General features: G+C 57.4%; 4 protein-coding genes across 4 annotated transcripts; 3 read left to right on the top strand and 1 right to left on the bottom strand.

Annotated features, from left to right (window-relative positions):
- Positions 1 to 1621: 1621 nt before the first annotated feature.
- BUD4 (Bud site selection protein BUD4) lies at positions 1622 to 6414 on the top strand (the record flags this gene model as incomplete). The annotated part of the gene is made up of 5 exons (XM_036638458.1): positions 1622 to 1642; positions 1706 to 1849; positions 1913 to 5117; positions 5167 to 5900; positions 5953 to 6414. 5 exons carry the CDS (start codon positions 1622 to 1624, stop codon positions 6412 to 6414), a joined length of 4566 nt encoding a protein of 1521 aa, XP_036495486.1.
- Positions 6415 to 7592: 1178 nt separating this feature from the next.
- crn1 (Coronin-like protein crn1) lies at positions 7593 to 9921 on the top strand (the record flags this gene model as incomplete). The annotated part of the gene is made up of 8 exons (XM_036638457.1): positions 7593 to 7626; positions 7717 to 7805; positions 7928 to 8070; positions 8150 to 8296; positions 8362 to 8783; positions 8834 to 8870; positions 8929 to 9043; positions 9094 to 9921. The coding sequence occupies 8 exons, from the start codon at positions 7593 to 7595 to the stop codon at positions 9919 to 9921; spliced, it is 1815 nt and encodes a 604-aa protein (XP_036495485.1).
- A 1082-nt stretch (positions 9922 to 11003) lies between these two features.
- Positions 11004 to 12140, top strand: CGCS363_v006607 (Uncharacterized protein; the record flags this gene model as incomplete). The annotated part of the gene is made up of 4 exons (XM_036638456.1): positions 11004 to 11418; positions 11478 to 11590; positions 11648 to 12098; positions 12133 to 12140. The coding sequence occupies 4 exons, from the start codon at positions 11004 to 11006 to the stop codon at positions 12138 to 12140; spliced, it is 987 nt and encodes a 328-aa protein (XP_036495478.1).
- An 848-nt stretch (positions 12141 to 12988) lies between these two features.
- steA-1 (Transcription factor steA) lies at positions 12989 to 15458 on the bottom strand (the record flags this gene model as incomplete). The annotated part of the gene is made up of 3 exons (XM_036638455.1): positions 12989 to 13274; positions 13641 to 15282; positions 15335 to 15458. The coding sequence occupies 3 exons, from the start codon at positions 15456 to 15458 to the stop codon at positions 12989 to 12991; spliced, it is 2052 nt and encodes a 683-aa protein (XP_036495477.1).
- Positions 15459 to 15662: the final 204 nt, after the last annotated feature.

Here is a 15662-nt window from a genome sequence, read left to right as displayed (position 1 = left end):
GAGAAGAAACACGCCAGCAAAACGGACGGCTGCAGCTAAGGCATACACGAGTTGCGCAAGTGAGGGACCACGGCAAGATAAGACAGCGGGAAGACGAAATCCGCTTTTCGGAGGGCATGGTGATACTCTACCAACACGCAATGCACCTCTGCAGTACCCCTAGCAACTCCATAAATGACCTGCCCAGTACGAATAGTCTTCTACGGATACATATCCCAAGCCTCGAGGCTAAAGACTAATAAACAGCCCACCAAAGACTGAGAGGGGGCCCCGTCAGACTCGACACAGATGCGATGCGCAGATAGAAAGAAAGCACGACATCGTGTGCCTTGCGCCGGACAGAAGCGAGCTCTATGGAGCTGGACCAGGGACGGGAAACAAGGTGCTGGGCCACGGTGATCACTGACTTGGACTTGGTTGAATGGCATTGTCTGATGGGATGGCGAGATCCTTGCTCTCAGCTGCCGTGTTGGCCCGGCGAATTGTGCATGTACGGCGGCTCGACAACAACAGAGGAAGCAGGTTGTTGTTTACTTTGACTCCTCGTCTGCAGCTTTTTGCCTTGCCTTGCCTTTGCCCATGCCTGGCCTTGCATACTAAGTACAATGCCCTTCCTTGCTTAGTGTCCCTGGACAGGCAGGCATCCGACCACTACACGGCTAGAGGCTTTGCTTTGCTCTCCATGTTGCTTGCTTGCTTGCTTCTTCTCCCTGCAGTGTGTTCCTTGGGTTGGCCATCGAGGCCCATTACTCGCTCGCTAAGGTCACAGAAAGAGTGGGAACGTGCGGCAGAAACAGTGGTGATGGAGTGGTGCTCCAGGCGGGTAGCTGGTGGATAGCGGCGGCCTTTGGGGCACCTGCCAACTGAAGCTGCCCCCCCCCCCCCCCCCCCATCCACTGACTGCCGTGTGTGCCCCTCGTCTACGATAGGTACCTCGTAGAAGTAAATACGCCGTCGCCAGGAGCAACGCCCGCCCGACAAAGAGCTGCCTTCCTTGTTTGTTTACTTCTCCCGCACCCGCGCACCAATCACCGCTTCCCCGCCTCAACCTCGATTGCAACCGCCGCCTGCCCTTAAACAACAAGACAAACCACACCGACCAACAACACGGCCTGCTTCTTCTCTTGTTGCCTTCTCACCACCTTCCCCCCCGTCGTCAGGAACGCTACTCTTATTGTTGCTGCACTTTTGGCGGCACCGCCTTTTGGTCTTTTTTTTGTGTGCGTTGCCTGTTGTTTTGCGACCTTCTACCCGCATCCCGCCATCCATCCGAACCTTCTCCTGCTCCATTCCAGTCATCCCTCGTCAATCAATTACACCCACCAGAGCATCGGAATTTTACCACGGCAAGGAAGAAAAAAAAGGGCAGAGCGAAAGAAGTGTCCCCACGAGACGCAATACGTCAAACATTCATTCTAGTACAACCTTTACGCATCGCGTTTTCCCCTTTGTGTCTTGCGAGCCGCTCCGAATTCTACGACAATCCCCGAGAGCAGGATCCGCCGCAGCAAAGCCTGCCCGACCCTGAATTTCTTTTCGAGCATTCATCGCCAAAACTCATCTACTACTACGACTGTTTTCCGCCAGATGCGCCTTCGCGGCCACAGAAACATCACCTAAAATGGCATCTCAAGAGGACCCAGTAAGTCCCTCTGCCCGCGGCCCAGTGCTCATTGCATCCTCGCGACTAACACCGTCACCTCAGGTACACCCTTTGCGCATCTCCAAGGGCTCCACGGGCTCAACGGGATCACCGCCTCCCAAGGCAGCGAACCTCCCTCGCGCACTTTCAGAGTTGTCCCCTTCGGACCTTAGACGAAACTCTCCCAGCTTCAAGCAGCCATCCAAGGTAAGCGGATCGTGTCTTAGACAGCCCCCCGGCCCAGAATTTCCTCTAACAAACGCCGCGCAGAAGATGACTCTGAACACCGACTCCTCTCCATTCCAGTCGTCTCCAATGGAGACCACCACGTCACCTAGGCTGTTTTGGCAGAAGCGCAACCTCGACTCCATCAGCACCGAGACCCAGAACCTATACGGCGGTCGCCACGGCTCGCCCTCACCAACCCGTCGCACATCCATTGAACGCCTGCAAAAGGCTTCGCGCGTCAAGAATAGCAACATCCTCGCTCTCGAGCAGAAGCAGGAATACGACCCTACGAGAGTGCCTCAGATCGAACGCCCTCTTGCCAACTACTCGGCATCCGCATATGGAGGATCAGCCGCCCCTACCGCCATCATCAACGGGCTTCGGTCCTCGGACTCTCTGAGCAGGGGTTTCGGCCACCAGCGCAACAACAGCAGCAAGTCGAACATCCCCATTTACAGCCCGGCAACGAGCCCGACCAAGGCTTCTGGCGACGCCACTCCGATGCAAGCCACCTTCTCCAGCCCTCCCAAGAGCCCTGGCAAGGAGCCCGGATCACCCATGAAGTCGTCGCTCTCTCGCAGCAACTTCAAGAGCAGCTTCGACCCTGAGACCGGCACATGGTCTGCCGATACCTCCTTTGACGACCGCGAGCTGCCCTCCGGCAAATCCCTCCACAGGCATGCCAAGAGCGTCACCTTCGACGCGGCGCCCCCCCAGATCAACGAGTATGAGATGGCCACACCCGACATTTCATCCATCGGATCCAACTCCCGCGAGGGCAGCTTCGATTCTATGGATGACGAGGATGATGATGAGGAGCACTACCATCTCGGCGACCACGACATCGGAGAGGACAGCTTCGACGCTTCCTTGGAGGACACAGATAAGACACCTGTCGTCGGTCCCGATGACTGGAGGCAGTCTGCCGAGCGCATGGAGGACCCCTTCGAGAGCAGCCCCATGCCCGAGTCACTGCCCGCCCGCCCCGGTAGGCCAGAGCATGTTCGCTCCGACTCCTCCACCTCAGACCACCGCCCCTTGCCGCCTCTCCCCGGCATGGGTGGCTCATTCACCCGCAGCGAGTCTCGCCTCAGCGACTCTCGTGGGTCACCCGGCATCTCAGCTACTGCTGAGAGGATGCTTGGTACCCACCGCAGCTTGCCCTCACCGCCGCCCGCGGCCGCTGCTGCAAGCAAGTCGGAGATCCAAAGTATCGGCAACGGCAAGATGACGCTGGAGGAGAGACTGAAGCTTATGATGCTTTCGGACGACCACAAGTCGGCCAGCGAGCAGCAGAGAGAGCGTCGTCTCCGTCGTGGCGCTCAACGCGATAGATTCCAGAGCCCTTCGTCCGAGACGGAGACTGCTGAGTCGAGCATGCTCGAGGCCGATGAGGAGGACGACACCATCGGTGACATCTCGGCGCTTGAGGACTATGAGCTGCCAACTCGCATCTCTCGCGAATCCATCCTCCGCCGCGTTAACACTGGCGAAACCGCACAAGAGGCCGAGTACTTCTCCTCTCCGGCGCCTAGCTCCAGCCCGGAGCGCCCAAGCCCTGAGCGTCGCCTCCCCCTTCCCCTCGACCCCGACGTTCCTATTCCTTCCACCGAAGACTCCATCTTGGACGATGAGGTCTCCGACTTGTCGGATGAGGAAGGCAGTGTCATCATCCACCGCGATGAGGACACTGATGCTGAGACTGAGTCTATCACTGACTTCTACGCCCGATCCGAGGATGAGAACGATGCGGACTCTGCAAGCCACTACTCTGACGGCCCCGCTCGCGTGCCTGAAGTCACTGAAGTGAATGAGGAGATCCTCACTCCTCGTGCTGCTAGCCCCCAGCAGGCTTTCCAGTCTTTCGATATTGCTTCTGAAATAAGGCCTCTTGAGCTCAAGTCCGACAAGACTGGAAACACCCCTACTGAGTCGCCTGTCGAGTCTCCTATGGAGCTGCCCGCCAAGGAGCCCACCCCCGAGCCTGAGGAGGTCATTGAGCCTGAGGCTGAGATGGAACCTGAAATCCAGGAAATTGAGCAAGAGCAGGAGAAGCAGATCGAGTCGCCTGCTTCCGTCCGTTCTGGTCTGCCTGAGATGAAGGATGAAGCCAAGGAGAATGAGTTCTCCAAGGGTCTACAGTCCTTCATGTTGCCGCCTCCTCCCGAGCCCACAGCTCAAGACTTGGAAGAGCTTCAGCCCCCTCCCAAGATGGCTGACGTTCAGGCTCAGCGTCCCTTTACTCCTCCTCAGCTTCAGGGTCTCTACGACGGCTCTGGCTGGGGCGAGCCGGAGGATGAATACGACGATGAACCCGGTACGCCCGAGTCCGTCATTCATCGCCCGATTGAGGATTCGGACGAGGAGTCAGACTTTGAGGAGTCCATGCTTGAGCATCCCCCCTCGATTGCCGAGGAGCCCCTGGAGTCCCCTGCTATTCCCGAGCGTCAGGCAACCATCAAGGCCTCCGGCTCCAAGCTCAAGACTAGGCCGTCCAACACTCCCTCCGACATCATTGCCATGAGGGAAGCCCGGCGTCAAGTTAGTCGCGAGGTGCCAGATATTCCCCCTATCCCTGAGCGTCACCGCAACAGACTGTCTCGCGATCTTACGGAGGAGTCCAACGTCGGTGAGGACTACTACACGCAGCGCCACCCGAGCTTCAAGAAGCGCAGTCTCACCCTGGATCTCGACTTTGGTCTCAGTCTCGACCAAGATTTCGATCGCGTCATCGAACAACAAAAGGTTGCTTTTTCTCAACAAGTTTACGAAGCCTCCCAGATTGCGAGCAAAAGCCTCAGCAGACAAGCGTCTAGGCCGACCGCATCCAACAGAGAGATAATCGCAGAAGAAACACAATCACAGAATGCTAACATCAAATCTCGTAATCAGCGCGGATACCTCATGCGTCAGAACACAAAGCTTGTTACCGCAAGTGACAAGGAATCTGATGACAAGTGGAAGACCAGATCGGCTGGCAACTCCCCGGTCAAGACCGACCGCCCGCAGTCGTGGACCGTCGAGCCCTGGAATGGTAGGCCCAGACAGAAGAGCGTACGACGATCGCGCGCCCACACCAGCGGACCGGCGCCGCCCTTGCCCGGCCAGGAGAGCAACGCCCACACTCTCAACCCATTGGCCGAGGAGGACTTGAACCCCGAGCTGGCTACCGAGGAGAGCGGTGAGCGCGGCAGACTCTTCATCAAGGTTTTGGGTGTGAAGGATCTGGATCTTCCCATCCCTAGAAGTGAGTCGCATTTTCCAATGAAGCGCCACATGGTACTAACATTTCCCAGACGAGCGAACTTGGTTCAGCTTGACCCTCGACAACGGTGTTCACTGTGTCACCACGGCTTGGCTTGAGCTCGCTCGCAACGCTCCCATCGGCCAGGAGTTTGAACTTGTTGTGCCTAATGATCTCGAGTTCCAACTGACCCTCAACGTCAAGCTCGAGAAGCCTCTGCCGAAGAAGGTCGTCGTGCAGTCGTCTCCTACTAAGGCTAGCAAGCCCAAGACGTCTACCTTTAGCAGGGTGTTCGCGTCCCCCAAGAAGCGCAAGGAGATGGAGCTGCGCGCCCGTGAGGAGGAGGAGAGACAGGCAGCGCAGCAGCGTGAAGCCCAGGCCAGACAAATGAAGGTCGCGCCCAGCGCCTGGGATCTGTTGTCACCCCTCGCTGCCGAGGACGGCAGCTTCGCCCGCTCCTACGTCTGCCTCAAGGAGCACGAATCTCGCTGCTACGGTCGCCCATACGTCGTCAACGTCGCCTGCTTCAACGAGTGGGCCACGGAGGAGGCTGCCTTTGCCTCTAGCGTCAAGAGCAAGCGTGGTAGCACCGCGGTTGTTCGCCGTGCCCCGTACAAGATTGGAAAGCTGGAGCTCCAGCTCCTCTTCGTCCCGCGCCCTAAGGGAGCCACGGACGACGACATGCCCAAGAGCATGAACTCTTGCATCCGGGAGATCAAGGCTGCCGAGGAGCGTCTCTCCAAGAACTGGGAGGGCCACTTGAGTCAGCAGGGTGGCGATTGCCCGGTAAGATACTTTAATGTCCATTACTTGACTTCTTTGCTAACATCAATCTTAGTATTGGCGTCGTCGCTACTTCAAGCTTGTCGGCACCAAGCTGACGGCATACCACGAGGCAACCCGTCAGCCCCGTGCGACCATCAACCTCGCCAATGCCAAGCGCCTGATTGACGATCGACGCGCATTGACGGAGAAGGAGACGACAGGCAAGGGTGGCCGTCGCCGCAGGTCTGCCTTTGCCGAAGAAGAAGAAGGCTACATGTTCGTCGAGGAGGGCTTCCGCATCCGTTTCAACAACGGCGAGCTCATCGACTTCTACGCCGACACGGCCGAGGACAAGGAGGGCTGGATGCAAGCGCTCACGGACGTCGTCGGTCGACCCGAGGGTGGAGGCGAGGGCGACGACGGACCTCGCAGCAAGGGCAAGTGGTGCGAGCTCGTGCTCAAGAGAGAGGATGCGCTGCGACGTCGGGCAGAGGGCCGGCGGGTGCACTCGCGGACCAAGAGCACATTCAACTAAAGCGATACCCCCTTCTTTTCTTTATGATTTTGGCATGACCGGGACGATCGGAGAGGACGAGGACGAAGGAACGGGAGACACGGCATGATCTATGATTCTCTTGGACCAGGTGTTCGTGATCGGATGATCATGTGTCTCGTCCGCTCTTGACCGAAAAAAGATGGCTTGCGTCTGCCTCGCGCACTCTCGCCCCAATGTTTAATAATTTGGCTGATAGGACGGCGTTTGGGCATGGTTTGGAAGGCAAGCAAGCAAGCAACGGGTGGAAGTTCCGGAGATTGTGAGAGTCATTGTCTACGTGGTTTTTTCTCTTTTCCTACTAGATTCGTACGCGGTCTCTGGAAGCATTATTCTGGAGTCGGGTTTCCCGTTTAGGTGTACGTATGATGTAGTACTAAAATGGGAGGTTTATATCATTTTGACATGCGCGGATTGGTGGTGGTTGTCGTGATAAAGTCGACGCGACATGCAGCCTCTCACCTCGGTGAGGAAAAGGATCACGTGCAGCACAGGCGTGATGTGCATGAACTTGAGAACTTGGCTGGACCCTTGCTCCATCATTTGGCTGTAAGTGGAGGGGAGCCACGGAGGCGCAGCTGGCCCGGGGGAGTTTCACGCAAGGTATCCATCTGTAATTCCAGCGCTGGACGTCTTCAGTAAGTGGAAGTGGGTACGTAGCTCCTTGGACGTGGGCAGCGGGCTGGTTGCGAGCCTGTGAGTGACGGGGCGGCGGGATGGGCGCAATGAGCAGCAATGTCGCTCCAGTGTCGCTCCTCGTAGCGGCGGGAAGGCAGAAGAGGCAGGTCCAGTGAGGTGGGTGGAAAAGGTACCTGAAATAAGGTACCCTGGTGCTACGGATGGAACCAGCAGCACCACACTCATCTGTCAAGGTCCCGCCGGGCCCGCCATTGGGAGGAACAACGGGCAGCTCTACACTACACTAGTGTACCTTGAGGTAAGGTAATGCTAACTGTAGCTATCGATTCCTCCGCGTTCCCAGTCGTCGTCCTCGTCGTCCCCTTTTGCTTTTGGATCACCAAAACTCGTCGCAGGCCTTGGCCTTTTGCACACAGCATTCTCTATCGTCTATCGTCTGCATCTTTGCGATACCCCTTCCCTCCCTCTCCCGACTCACTCCCGCTTTTTCCATACCCGTTTAACATAATACATCATTCCATATGGCGGGCCGCTTTGTACGAGCGTCGAAGTATCGTGGGTCTCTCTCCGTCATCCCCTTTGTCGCAACCGCCCGCGTTGCGCTGCGAGGAGCTGACTGCTGACGCCCGACCTCTCTCTACACAGGACACGTCTTTGGAAAGCCGACTCGCAAGGAGTTCTGCTACGACAACCTTCACATTAGCCGAAATGCGTGGGATACCAACCTGGTGAAGGTAAGGGGGAACTCGACTTTTTTTTTTCTTCTACGGTCGTCGGGCCCGAGACACGTCAATGGGTCGCCCGCGAAATTGAAGAGACGCAAAGAAGCTGACGAGACACTTTTCCCTACTGCTAGGCCAACCCCGAATACCTCTCGGTCAATTGGGAAGCTGGCGGCGGCGGCGCCTTCGCCGTCATCCCCCTCGGCGAGAAGGGAAAGCTCCCCGACCAGATCCCGCTGTTTCGAGGCCATACCGCCACCGTCTTGGATACCGACTGGTACGCCGATCCCGCGACCGCCCTGCCCCCCCTACACCTGCCTCAAGCGCACGCGACATGCTGACGGCTCACGTGCCAGGAACCCCTTCAACGACCGCATCATCGCCTCCGGTTCTGAGGACGGAAAGGTCTTCATCTGGGAGGTTCCCGAGAACTTCACCCTTTACACGGATGCCGAGGAGCCCGGCCATGTTTCTCCCGTCAGCAAGCTCGCCGGTCACTCGAGGTTCGTCGCGCCACGAAACCAATCACCCCCCTGTGAGCTATAGTTGCTGACTGCTAGACGTACAGAAAGGTTGGTCAGGTCCTCTTCAACCCCGCCGCCGAGAACATCCTCGCGTCCGCGTCCGGCGACTTCACGATCAAGCTGTGGGACATTGGCACCGGCCAGTCCACCCACTCCTTGAAGCACAATGACATCGTGCAGAGTCTGTCCTGGAACGCCAGCGGCAGCCTGCTAGTCACGACCTCCCGCGACAAGAAGATCCGCGTGTGGGATGTGCGCGCCGAGAAGCCCGTCCACGAGGCGCCTGGCCACCCGGGCGCCAAGAACAGCAGAGCTGTGTGGATGGGCGAGCACAACCGTTTCGCGACTTGCGGTTTCTCGAGAATGAGCGAGCGTCAGATCGCCCTGTGGGAGCCTGGCCGCAACGAGCCTATTGGAGGATTTACCATGTTGGACTCCATTTCGGGTGTCTGCATGCCCTTCTGGGGTTGGTGCTGTCTTCTGATTGTCCATTGCTGAAGTGCTGACTTTGTACAGACGAGGGATCCAACTGCCTGTACCTTGCTGGAAAGGGGTGAGTGATTTGGTGTGGTGCTTTGTTGAAGGTGAAAGCCCTGCTGACGCGTCTGCAGTGACGGCAACATTCGTTACTTTGAGTACGAGAACGACAAGTTTGAGTTCCTCAGCGAGTACAAGTCTGCGGAGCCCCAAAGAGGAATTGCCTTTGTTCCCAGGCGTGGAATTAACGTGAGTTCATGCAGCCTTTCAAGCAGCGGCGCAATGTCTGACTCCAGCAGGTCCATGAGAACGAGGTTATGCGCGCTTACAAGACGGTCAACGACACTTACATCGAGCCCATCTCCTTCACTGTTCCCCGCAGAGCCGAAACCTTCCAGTCCGACATCTTCCCTCCTGCCACCGGCCTCAAGCCTGCTGTCAGCGCCAAGGAGTGGCTTGAGGGCAAGGACGGCATCCCCAACAAGATCGACCTCGAGAGCGTGTACGAGGGAACTGCGCCAAAGGAGGTCGTCGCCGACTACAAGCCCCCTACGATCGCCTCGGCCCCCACGCCGGCCGCCAAGCCTGCGCCGAAGCCCGCTCCCGCCCCCGCGCCGGAGCCTGCGCCCGTCTCGCGCTCGCCGCCTCCGTCGATGAAGGACCAGGGTGCATCCATGGCCAACATGGCGTCCAAGTTTAAGGATGACGAGCCCGCCGAGCCGGAGGTGGAAGACGACAACTCGAGCTTCGAGGAGGTGCAGAGACCAGCTCAGCGCGCCGCGCCCGCTGCTGCTACCCCTGCCCGTGTCGAGCACGCCACCAAGATCCCCTCTCCTATCAAGCCCGCCTCCCCTGCCTTCAAGTCCCCCGCCAGCACATCGCAACCGTCCCCCATCAAGCAGGCCGCCCCCTCTCCCAGCTCCTCGGGCCATATCGAGTCCTCATTGGACCAGATCCGACAGATGCTGGAGCAGCAGACTAAGCTCATCGGCAAGCAGAATGACAAGATTAGCCAGCTGTCGGCCGAGGTGGAGGGTCTGAAGCGCAAGGTGAACGCGGGTGGATCTCAGGACCAGAGCGAGAGGATCAGACAGCTGGAGCTGGAGCTCGAAGCCGCGCGGTTTTAGATCACATCACATCCTTGATGTTACTACAACTACCGCTGCTGCCGCTGCTGATGCTGCTGATGCTGCTGCCCGAATGCGTGTTACCTAAACTAGGGGAGGGGTGTGTGTGGACAGTGGGGGAAAAGATGTGATGAAAACGGGGGGATTTTGGGATGGATAGCAAGCAGTGTTTGTCAAAGCTGTATAGTTTGGTGTTTATTAGTTCTTTTTCTTCTCCCTCCGTTTCTGATTTTGCTTCTGGGTGAGACCTCGGTGACGATTGGGCGCGCAGCGTAGCTTTGGCGCTTGTGATCCCCCCCAGCGGGCACGCGCGCGCGCATACGTGTGTATGTGTGTCAGGGTTGCCGCTGGAACTATTCGATCTCGTCGTCTCTTCCCGTCAGCGACACCAACGTATCAAACAGTCATCCCTCCACATCATCCGTAGTTCTTCTGTTGTTGTCCGTTTCATCCAGTTCACAGGCCAACAAAAGTTTCAGCATCATTGGACGCCGGCAGTCTCTTGGCATTCCAACTTTTTGTTGTTCTCTGCGTATTCCTCTCGCCGTCCCACACATGAACAGACTTTTGCTTGATGTGACACGTAGAAAGGCAACGTACACAGCGGACGCGCCTTGTTAGAGAAAACTTCGTCCCATGATGTAGGAGTGCAGCAGTTTGGCAGGAAGGTTTGGGGCTTTGTGCTTCACGTGAGACGGTGAGGATGAGATGTACCTTTTTTTCTTCCTAGGGGGGCGGAATGTATCCCACCAAGGCTGAGAGCTCTGCCCCGCCAGTGTCTTCAGTGTCTTACTGCCCAGGCCAGTTAGGACGTTGGGATTGGGGTAGGGATGAAAAGTGGGCGGACGAGGCTACATGGACCCGCTAAAATTTCAATTCGGAGCTCACTCTCGCTCTGTCTCTGCACCGGGCGGCGATAGCTTTTTTTTTCTGTGTCTTTGCATTCAGCAGAATCCTGCACCACCGACGCCCATTCTCCCAAGGCCTTTTTGACGATTCAATTGCGGCTTTCTTCTACCGCACGACCTGACACTATTTCCGAGAGCGAAAAGAGAAAAAACAGGGCCGGAGTAAACGACAAAATGGCTTCAGTACTCGGGAAGCGCAAGGCGCCATCCGCCAACGTCTCTAAGAAACCCGCTCCCGCGACGGCGACGAAGAAGAGCAGTAGTTCCGCTTCCAAGGCGGCGGCGGCAACGACAAAAAAGCGCAAGACGTCAGGCGCGGTAAAGCCGCAAACGAGCCGGAAACCAGAGGCCGAGGCGCAAGAGGACGAGGCGACGATGGACGCGCAAGAAATTTTCAGACGGCACTTCGAGGCTGCGTTTGCGCCGCTGCCCGGGACAGCGGGAGCGAAGCGCAAGGCGAAGAAGGGCAGGGCGGCGGCGATGGCTGAGGAGAGCGAGGATGATGATGATGATGATGACGAGGAAGAGGAGGATTTGGATGAGGATGTCGGGGTTGACGACGAGGATGGATGGGGCGGTGTGTCTGATGGTATGTCAACGAAATTCCTGAACCGCAAAGGTGAGGCCGGGGCGCTGACATTCTCACAGAAGACGAGGAAGACGACGACGAGGGAGAGAATGTGGTTGAGGTGGTGGACCACAGCTCGTCCAAACCCCTCCCGGCGCCGAGCATGTCGAAACGCGAGCTCAAAGCCTTCATGGTACGCTACCCTACCCACCTCCCTCCTTTCCATCCCCCAGCTAACTCAACCACTTAGTCCTCCAAACCTCCCTCCCAAACCGACCCGAACCCAACAACACCCGCCTCCGAAACCCCCGCCGACGAAGACGACGAAAACGACAAGTCGATGCTCGCAAACGACCTCGCCCTCCAACGCCTCCTCTCCGAATCCCACCTCCTCGCCAAACACAGCACTTCCTCCTCCACCTCCTCCGAGCCCAAATCCTTCGCGGCCGGGAAACTCCGCCAGCGCCAGCTCGACATGCGCATGCAATCCCTCGCCCCCGGCGTCGCCTCCCTCTTCAAGCAGGACAAGATGCCCATGGCCCAGCGCAAGGGCATCGTCGCCAAGGCCGCGCAGCGCGAGACCACGCGCAGGAGGCAGGCAAAGGAGAATGGCGTCGTGCTGGAGAGGGAGGCGCCCGCGCCCAAGAAGAAGAGCGGCGGCGGCAGGGGAGAGAGGAGCGTTGGCGGGCCTTCTGTGGGACGTATGAGGGGCGCGCAGTTGACGTTGAGCGAGAGGGACGTGAGGAGTATCGAGGGTAGTGGTGGTGGTATGAGAGGTGGACGAGGCGGAAGGGGTGGAAGGGGTGGTCGGAGATGATTGCATTAGATATCAATGTCGACTATCTGTTACAAGTATCTCTGTGATATCCCTATTAGACATGGTTGAACGCATCCAGTGTTCACATTAGGACTGACGGGGGCATGTTAAGAGTCTCTGGATCACATGCATCATTCACGGCATAATCAAACGTCACATGGGACAAATCAGTGTGATCAACATATATCAGCATTCAAGACTCTGCTTCTGATCGTGACATGCCTGTCCGGAACTCATAGAGTCGCCGACACAGTTCTCTCCTCCTAACCCTGGTATCATCTGGCCATACAGGCAAGCTTGCTTCTTCTCAAACATGCCTCTCCAGCACAAAGGAAAAGAAACAAACTATATATACATGTGCGAGTCGTTTCTCTTCTTCGCATCGCGACCCTAAGCTCATGCATGAAACTCTCTTTTCCATGGGTACAACAACAACAACAAAACGCTCCTCGAGATCTTCCCAGTCTCTCGGTGCGCATCTATGTGTGCGGGTTTCCTTTTTGGTTTTCGCCTGGCACCGGAGGCCAGACGATGATGCTGAACACTTGAAAACAACAAACGATGAGGAAAGAAAAAAAAAAATCGCCCGGAGCCAAAGGAGCAAGTGTCCAGTCGCTAACGCGTGCCGAAAATCCATGGTTGGATAAATGAAGAAAAAATGAAAAGTCCCAGACCGTTTCCGAACCGTTTGTCATAGCCATGCCGCCCACTCTAAAGAACACCGTGAAGAAACGTAACTCCAGTCGTAATGAGAGCTAAAGCTCAGTTGCCGTCTCACATGATAGCGCTCGCGTTGACTGCCGGTTGGCTGATGGTCATTGGCATGCTGAGCGTCTGCAGGCTGTTGAACGTCGGGGCCGGTGCCATGCCGGCAGACGTGGGCGTTGACGAGCTGTTGACGGCGCCGTTCATGGAGGCCGTAACGTAGGCGTTCTCGGAGCTGGGAGAGGCCTCCTCAAGAGAGCCGAGCTGGTCCTCGCCAGAGTACTCTTCCTCCTCCTCGCCGGAGAAGTTGAGGGCGGCCTCGCCGTTCTCGCCACGATCATGAGTACGCTTGTGTCTGTAGAAGCATTCGGGTCAGTCCAAGTCCTGCTAAGAAAAAGTTTCTTGTCCCCCCATGTTGGTGGCTGCGATGATGTGTAGTGTTGTGTTGTGTCGTGGCGGTTGGACGTTGGTTTTGATCGCTTGGGGTCTCGCTCCACACTCTACATCTTCTTCTGACAAAGGAAATGACAAAGGAAATGATATCAAGGAAAGTTGGGGCATACTGTGCTAGGTTGTCTGATCTGGAGAATGCCTTGCTACAATAAGGGCAGATGTAGGGTCTTTCTTGTGTATGTGTTCTCACGTGTCTGGAGGTTTTGGTTAGATTTCAGGCAGGTCGTTTTATGGTTGGTGACAAATGAAAATGAGATCTGGTTCTTACCGCTTGAGGTGCTCGAGACGCTTGAAGAGGCGGCCACACGTGGGGATGGGGCAGGAGTGGGACTTTTGGGGGTAGGGTCCAAGTTCCATGACAGTCGCGGAGCGGGCTCTGCGAACGACGCCGTTCGGGCCCTGCATGCCGGGCCGCGACGCGCCGTTCATAGAACCATCACCGGACAAGTCGTCATTGGTGAGGTGGGAGAAGTCTTGCTGCTGAAGGGACATGGGGTTGAGTGCTGGGCTGCCTTCGACAGTGGACAGCGGGGTGCCGTGTCGGGACATTTCCAGCATCTCCTTGTGCTGCTGGCTTACCATGGACATGGCGGAGCTGCTGTAGGCAAGGCCGGGAGGGGAGTTGTCTGCAGACTCGTCGCCTTCAGCGACAGGGCCGACAGATGCAGAGACTGACCGCCGGAGATCCGAGGGTCTGTGCTGCTGCTGCTGCTGTTGCTGCTGAGCGGCAGCCTGCGCCTGGGCCTGGGCGGTTGCAGCGGCAATGGCGGACATTGACGGCGGGATGGAAGAACGGCGTCTCCTCTGCTTGTAGGTCGGGGAGCCCTCAATCACAGAGTAGACGTTGTTAGTGCCGTAGGCCCTGGAGAACTGAGGACCGGCGAGGTTGGAGGGGGGGAGCTGGATCATGCCGTTGAGGCCGTTGACGCCACCGCCCATGTGGTCGGGGATCGCGGTGTAGAGGCCGGTCTCCTCGTTGGCGATGTAGGCGGGCTCGGCGGCCATGCCGAGAGCCTGCTGGGGCGGGGTGATGGGCTCGAAGGAGATGCCCCGGTTGCTGTAGTCCTCGTATTGGGAGGAGACGAAGGAAGGAGCGGGCGAGTACTCGAGACCGTAGGCGGGCATGGAGGCGTGCCTCTGGTGGCCTTGAGTGATGGGAACGCCGTTCTGGTTGTACTGGACGCGGGCGAAATCAGGCTCCCTCTTGACCATCTGCTGAGGAGGCATCTGCTGGTGCATTCCCATCGCTCCGTAGGGAACCATCGCCTCCATGCCATCCGCTAAAGGGGCCACCGATTGGGGGATCATCTGCGGGGGAGGCATTGAGTCCATGGCTCTCATGACGGGAGAAGTGGACTGGGACTGGGAGAAAGTCACCTGCTGGGCGTTGAAGGAAGAAGAGTTGGCCTGCTGGGCCTTGGTGAGCTGCTCGTACAGCGACTGAGACGAGTCGTACTGGAAGGACAGGGCGGGCTCGCTGACGGCGACAGTGGTGGCTTCTTGACCCATCTTCTCGCGCTTCAGATCGCGCTCCAGGGCGTCGAGGAACAGGCGGTCGTGGGGGACGCTGTACCAGTAGAAGACCTTCTGCTTCTTCTGCGTTCGGATGCAGTTGTTCTTGTACAGGAAGTCGAGGAAGGGGCTCTTGGGCTCCTCAAGGGAGGCGTCGGTTCCGGACTTCAGATTTCTCAGGTCGGAAAAGATACCCTCCTCGAACTTCTTGGAGTTCTTGACTGGACGGCCGAAAGCCTGGAATCTGAAAGACAGACACCTGACGATGTCAGTGCCGGAGATGTGGAAAAGGTTGTTCCATAGCACGCAGGAGACGTATTCGCCCGTGGGGAGAAGGAATCTGCGGATGTACTGATCCGGTTGCCAATCAACGGGAGCAGAAATGAGGAAGTACTTGACTAGAAGGTTGTCAGCAAAAACGTCGGAGTCCGCCACTCAATCGCAACTCACGGTTGTCAACCTGCTGGAGGGCGACCTGAGCATCGTGGGGGAGAGCCTGCTGGGCCTCAGTGCTCAGCATGAAGGTCTCTGGTTTTTGGGGGGCCATGCCCGCGGCGGCATGTTGTGAATACATCCTGTCAGTGATTTGAGGATGTGATGTGGTGGTGATTGACGACGAATGTCGGTCGCGTCTGACCGGATCGAGAGCGAGACCGCGCGGGTTGTTTTCGAGTCGGCAAGATCGCGTCAATGATGACAGTCAAAGAAATGTTGTGAGATTTTGAGCGATATTCGCTTTAGTTGAGGCGCTGCCGTGGAGATTTTTGATGTTGTTGGT

Source organism: Colletotrichum siamense (genome assembly GCF_013390195.1).
Source record: "Colletotrichum siamense strain Cg363 chromosome Unknown KSG_Cg363_contig04, whole genome shotgun sequence".
NCBI lineage: Eukaryota > Fungi > Ascomycota > Sordariomycetes > Glomerellales > Glomerellaceae > Colletotrichum > Colletotrichum siamense.
The sequence above is the reverse complement of the archived record's forward strand: the minus strand, read 5'-3'. Positions and strand labels throughout refer to the sequence as shown.